Here is a 6288-nt window from a genome sequence, read left to right as displayed (position 1 = left end):
ATCAAATCTCAGCTCAAACATTTCACCCGATGCATCATATCCTGCAGACAACTTACAATCAGATGCTTCTTTAAAAGCTAAAACTCGAATCCTGCAGCTCAGCTCACTTTCTGCAAAGACAAAGGTTTACTATCTGACGTTGGCGACAAAGTGATTTAAAACATTCTGTGTTTACAGATTTAAAAAAAAGATGTCAAGTTATTGCACACGAGAAACAAGAAACTTTATTTACTTAAAAAAAAATCATGATAAGCCAGGGTCCACAGTGATTTTTGATTTGTCAGAAAAATTGCAGATTTTTTTGCAGACTTTTAAGCTCCAGTGTAAAGATTTCCTGTGATTTTTCTGTGAGAGTAAAAAAAACAATGTGAACAACTGAAAACACTAAAACAAAGCCTGAACATGAGTGACCTTTGACCCCACAGTAAGAGCCTGCTAGCTCTGACACCCCTGTCCAACATTCCTCTCAGTCTGCTCCAGGAAACCCTCCCAGCCAATCAGGGAAGAGGTGGGCGGGGCTAAAGTACAGTCACTCAAATCAACATCCTGGAACATCAGTGTTTGATTGTTTTAAAAAAATAATTTCAATCTCAGTTTTTTGTTTCCAAAATCCTCAGGACTTAAAATGTAGTGACCCCTGATGACCTTTGACCTTCTTGGTGTCACGATCCAGCATCTCCACTTCTCCTTCGCTCCCTCTCGTCTTTCTTCTTCTTTTTCTTCTTCTTCCTCTCGTGGTGGTGGTGGTCATCAGGGGAGCGGGAATCCCTGCAAAGATTTAAAAAAAAAACAGACTGAGAATCAGCTGTTTTTTTTCTTTTTTTAAACTTTTTATTTAATGATTTTTGAAAAAAAAACAAAGGACAACACAGGTCCACCCACTGTACGTAACATTTTTATAAAACTAGATTAAATTTGTAGAGTTAATTTTGAAGTGTAATAAAAAGTGCTTTTCTTATTAATTCAAAAACCAAATCATAAGAAAATTCCCCAAAAAAGAAAGAAAATTTAACAATGAGAAAATGCACACAGAATATGTTTTTGTGCTTCTATTAAAATCTAATTTATTTTTTCACTGATTTAATTTTTAATAACCACAGAGGACGTGTTAAATAAACTGTTCTATTCCTTCTTTTCATAGACTGTAAAAAAATGGACGTCATGTTGCTCGGCTTGAAGTGAGGTCTCCACAAAAACGGCTCCCCCTGGTGGCTGGCTGCAGTACAGGTCAAAAAATCCATCTCCCCAGTCATTCCAGATGGGCTGTGGTCAAACTTTAAAAATTAATCCACCTGGTAGAAATGTTTCTCACGTCTGATTGTTGTGGTGATTTGAAGATATCATTTGGCTGTCTTGTATCCAAGTCCTCTTTTTCTGAAAAGTTTTGTTTTTATTAGTTATAAGAGGTTAAAAAGCGGGGTTTTACGTCACGTTTAACGATGATTGACAGCTGAAGTTTTTGTGTTTTTTTTTCAGGTTTATAGAATGTGGTGGGAGGCAGGGTTGTAATAGTTAGCTAAAACAAAACTAAAAACAAAAACTAAAATTTGTAATACATTGCAGTTAACTCAAACTAATAAAAACTAGAAAAGGAAAACAAAAACGATAAGTAAACTAAAACTGTATCTTGTGTTCACTAAACTAACTGAAACTAACCAAAATTAAAGACAAAATGTCCTTAGTTATAGTTTCTGACAATATTAAAGCCTTTAGGATTTAAATTAATCCAACACATTTTCCCAACCAATGTTATGACAGTTTTCGGCAGTTATCAGCGCCGTACGGCACCATCATAGTGGCGTACTGGGACGAGCTTGTTTACTGCACTGACTGGCTGTGCGCTGTGCTGCGACCAAACGTAGAGGAGCAACGAATCAGAGCATCTGTAATAGTTTAATTTATTGTTAAAGAGTCCAAGTTTCTAATTATTAAAGCTCATATTATATTGTTTTAAATAATTTATATTTATTATTATTTTTATATAATTGATGTTTATATTTTTTATACAAAGTTTATATTATTGTCTTGTGTTTGAGGCAGCAGCCAACAGTTCAGTATCAGCATTGACTGAGCAGTGAGCTCTATGTTGGACTGGAAAATAAACAGTATTAAAAAATATTTACTCTGACCTTTTTGAATCCTGCACCTGGTTAATAAGGAACGAAAAAACTAAAACTAAACTAAACTAAAACTAAGCCTTGCTGCAAAAATCAAAACTAAATAAAAACTAGAATGCCCGCTCTAAAACTAACTAATACTAAACTATAATGACAAATCCAAAACTAATATAACCTTGGTAGGAGGTAGAGCCAAGAAGTGATTTGACTCTTGAAAGAAAAAAATAGTTTTTATTTTTGTCACCCAGCTCCGTTCTCACCTGTCTCTTTTCTTCTTCTTCTTCCTGCTCTCTCTGTCTTGGCTCCGCTCTCTGCTGCGATGGCGTTTGCCGTGGGAGCGACGAGACTCAGACGAAGCTGATCGCTTCTCGTCCAGCCGTCGCCTGAGCGACATGAAACATCAGCTGTGAGCTCTTAAAAAGCTGGGATTTACATTTCTTTCATCAACAGAAGATCGAACTATCACAATCAGGAGGTCAAAGGTCAAATGTCTGTGGTACCTGTGGGAGGTTGGCTCAGATCTCGCCGACTCCTCCTCCTCTCTCCACTGTCTGGCGAGCTCATTGGAGTGGACGCCGATCACCTCTCTGATCACCTGCAGGTCGTTTACATTAATGTAGTGTTAGGGTTTTGTCGGGTTTATTGTGTCGTCATTTTTAGGCCCAGCAGACCGCTCTCCTGGTTCTGACCCGTACCTCTGTGTAGGACTTCTTGGTGATGTGAACGTTTTTGGCTCGGTACGACTGACGCCGCCTCTTATAGTCTCTCATCTCTGCCATGAGCTCCAGGTGAGTCTTTGGTTCATTCTGTTCATCATCTAAACACACACACACACACACACACACACACACACACACACACACAAACACACACACACACACACACACACACACACACACACACACAAACACACACACACACACACACACACACACTCATGTTCAGATGAGCTCAGGATCCAGATCTTCATGGTTCAGGACCTAAACACTCAAACCTCACCCTTATTGAGTTTGGAAACCAAATCTACGTAGAGGTCGTCGTTGCTGGAGGACGCAGCTTCCTTCTGTTGGTTGAAGACGCCGACCACGTGATCATAAAGAGCCAATCGGTCGGCCACAGTGAGGTCACACAAGGCGCGCTTGTGGTTCTGTGGCACGTCGACGGGCTCTCCGGAGAACTGACCTGATGGAGGAGCAGAGAGACCGTTTATCCAGAAACATCCTGATGAGGTCCACGAGATACGACCACAGCTGTTTATTTTTCATCCAGGGCTAAATATTAAAAACAAGTGAGTTCATGGCTGTTTACTTCAGCAGCAGGGGAAATCATACTCTTTATAAGATCAAATAATATTATATTTTGACTAAAGGAGAGAAAATAGCTAATTTTTCTTCACACTTTGCATGACTAAACAAAAAAACCTCTCCTAGTTTTTGTCCCTGTTGAGCAGCCCAGTTGCAGAGAAACTTATCCGTGTTTTCAACAAACTAACAGTAAAAGAAAAACCTGCACACACTTTGCTCAAAACCGTGTCTCCTTCTTCGTTTGACACTAAAAAAACTTTTCTTTCAGCAAATCAAGAGAAAACTGGAAAAAACACACGTGAATAATATGAAGACTGTACATCTCCAGCCACTGATTAAACTTTCATTCATCCACATTCACGTTAACGGCTAATCCAGATGTGCAAAGACTTTTTCCCCACACGTACGGGGAAAGTGTGAGAGTGAGGATGTTGAATGTGTGTGTGTGTGTGTGTGTGTGTCCCAGCCCAGGACGGTAGTTTGAAAGGATATGATGACAAAGGATACTACACGTGATCAGGAAAGCCTGAACCAGAGCAGCAGCTCCTCTCTAATACTCACCCCTGAGGCTGAAAACAGAACAAAACAACACACGGATTACACATGTCAGCAGGAACATGTTGATCATTAAATATCTGAAGATTAAAGAAGCATCTGAATTACTGGGGTCAACTTAAAGGCAGATGTGTGGCTAAAAGCTAGCTGAGATTGAGTGAGTTAATACATCTCCTGTAGTGACACCTAGTGGTCAGTGTCTGCATTGTGAGGGTTAATGAGAGCCCTGTTTCAGATGGTTTTCAGATGGTCTGCTCACACCTTGCCAGAAGACTCCTTCCATCCTCATCAGTGGGGCGGCAGATCTGGCCTGCAGGATCACCTGATGCTGGGTGGATTTATCTGCATGAAGGAAAACGACATGATGAGTTTTATAAGACCATAAAAAGTCTTTACAAAGACACTATGATATCTATCAGTCAGGAAAACATGACTTTACATTCCTACAGGAAAAAATATCTGAATCTAAGCTTGACAAGAATTAACAATAAGAGATATCAGCCCTGACTCACCCATTGTAAAAGTCCTCACGCTGGTGTTCTCGTAACAAACAGAAGGGTCAACCATCGCTTCCTGGAAAAGAGAGGAATCTTTAAGAAACAAAATTTCTTTAACCCTTGCTTTGGTATTTTCTGAAAAATGAGTTACCTGCTCCTCAGCTGTGTAGCCCATCTTTCGGAGGCTGCAGGAGGCTTTGTGCTTCTCCATGCTCCTCGCGGGGACTCTGTGGTCGGGGTCGTATGGGCACTGCTCCAGTACTTCCTGAGAAAACAACACAAACATCAGAACATCAGCTTTTGCTACTGGCTGCCTGTTGCAGCAGCTCTCTTTCTTGTCTGTTTCTTGTAATTTTTTAATCCCTTTTTTGTCATCTTTGCATTTGGAGTGGATCATTACTTTGAGTGGCTCATTTGTTGGTCGTTCTCAGGTGTGAGCTAAGAAGTGACGACATGGACCTGTCCTTCCATCCATCGTTATTGGGAACGTAAGATCTATCTCCAATAAGATGGACGAGCTAGCTGTGCTAACCCAGCAACAGACGGCATAAATAAAGTATTTTCGATTCTATTGTAACGTAATAAAAGGTTCAGCCATGTTCTTTCCCTTTAGCATTAACTCTTGATAACACGGTTTTAGTATTATATGTTGGCTAACAGGCTGTTTATAATGGATCTCAGAGACACATATGAGATTAAAGGAGTAAAAAATTAGTAAAATAAAAACCAAAGATAAAATGTGGCTCCTACAAATACAGTTAGATGATCATATGCTGATCAGATATGGCTCTATATTTGTTTTTTAAAACAAAAAAATAAAAATGGGAGTTGCTAACGTCTATTGTTACATTTTTTTAATCAATGCTAACCTCTAAAACTGACACTGGATGTCAGATTATGGGCTTGGATTAACCGTTTTAACGTAAAACGTATCAAAACGCTACTAAAAGTGTTATGGTGTGCCGATTCAAAGTGTTACCTTATTAACTGGCGTCAACTGTTGCCGCCTTTAGAGCACAGAGTTCTAGCGAGCCCCTCGTTTGTATATTTCTATCATAAAGACGTCGAAATATACTGAAGAGACATGTTATAATGAAAACCCAACACAGAGGCCCGGGTGATAAAGTTTCCTACAGTGGTTGTTACTACGACAGATGCAGACGCTTTACTTCTGAAGCCGCCAGTTGACTGGGTAACATTACACACCGTAACACCTACAACGAATCATTTCCCTTCGAAATACTTTCGCATTTTAATCAAATTATATTGTAACCGAAGAGCCAAGTAATCACGAAACTTAATTTGATTCGGTTTACCCCCATGTTAACTGAAAACTAAACGATAATATTTAATAATTCAACGTTTAAACGGTTAACGTTTATCTTACCTGGTTTGGGTAGTCCTGAGCCCATCCCAGCGTTTCAAAGATGTCGTTGAGCTGTTTTCTACAGTTTTCTGTGAATTCTTCCAGATCCTTCAAACAGTCCAGTCGCTCCTGGAGAGTCTGGGTATCAGATGGATCCGACATTTTTGATCGAATACCAAATTTTGATTAAATTTAACCGAAAAACCATCGGTATATTTTTTAACAATCCTGCATTTCAGACAGTGAGCGCGCAGGGTAATGACGTCAGGAGGACGTAGTGGGCGTGGGGAACAATGCATGCTGGTAGTTGAAGTCCACTTCGATTGAAAAACGTCCGAAAGTTTTATAAAATAGAAATAAAAATAAAAACATTGAAACATTTTTCAAAAATTACAAAGGTTTACATTAAAAAATTATGAAAAACATATGCTGTGTTCCTCAAGAATATA

General features: G+C 39.4%; 1 protein-coding gene across 1 annotated transcript; it reads right to left on the bottom strand.

The window, feature by feature from the left end:
* Window positions 1-245: 245 nt before the first annotated feature.
* On the bottom strand, window positions 246-6116 carry snrnp48 (small nuclear ribonucleoprotein 48 (U11/U12)). Its single transcript, XM_074683672.1, has 9 exons — window positions 5861-6116; window positions 4625-4738; window positions 4489-4549; window positions 4238-4318; window positions 3117-3299; window positions 2813-2934; window positions 2618-2712; window positions 2378-2500; window positions 246-768 (listed from the first exon to the last, which is right to left on the bottom strand). The coding sequence occupies exons 1-9, from the start codon at window positions 5999-6001 to the stop codon at window positions 663-665; spliced, it is 1026 nt and encodes a 341-aa protein (XP_074539773.1). The 5' UTR covers window positions 6002-6116; the 3' UTR covers window positions 246-662.
* Between the last annotated feature and the right edge of the window lie 172 nt (window positions 6117-6288).

The sequence above is a fragment of the Halichoeres trimaculatus genome, unplaced genomic scaffold (genome assembly GCF_033239565.1).
Source record: "Halichoeres trimaculatus isolate MK-OKI-2021-1 unplaced genomic scaffold, fHalTri1.1 fHalTri1_scaffold_12, whole genome shotgun sequence".
NCBI lineage: Eukaryota > Metazoa > Chordata > Actinopteri > Labriformes > Labridae > Halichoeres > Halichoeres trimaculatus.
This window is presented reverse-complemented; position numbering and strand designations above follow the sequence as displayed.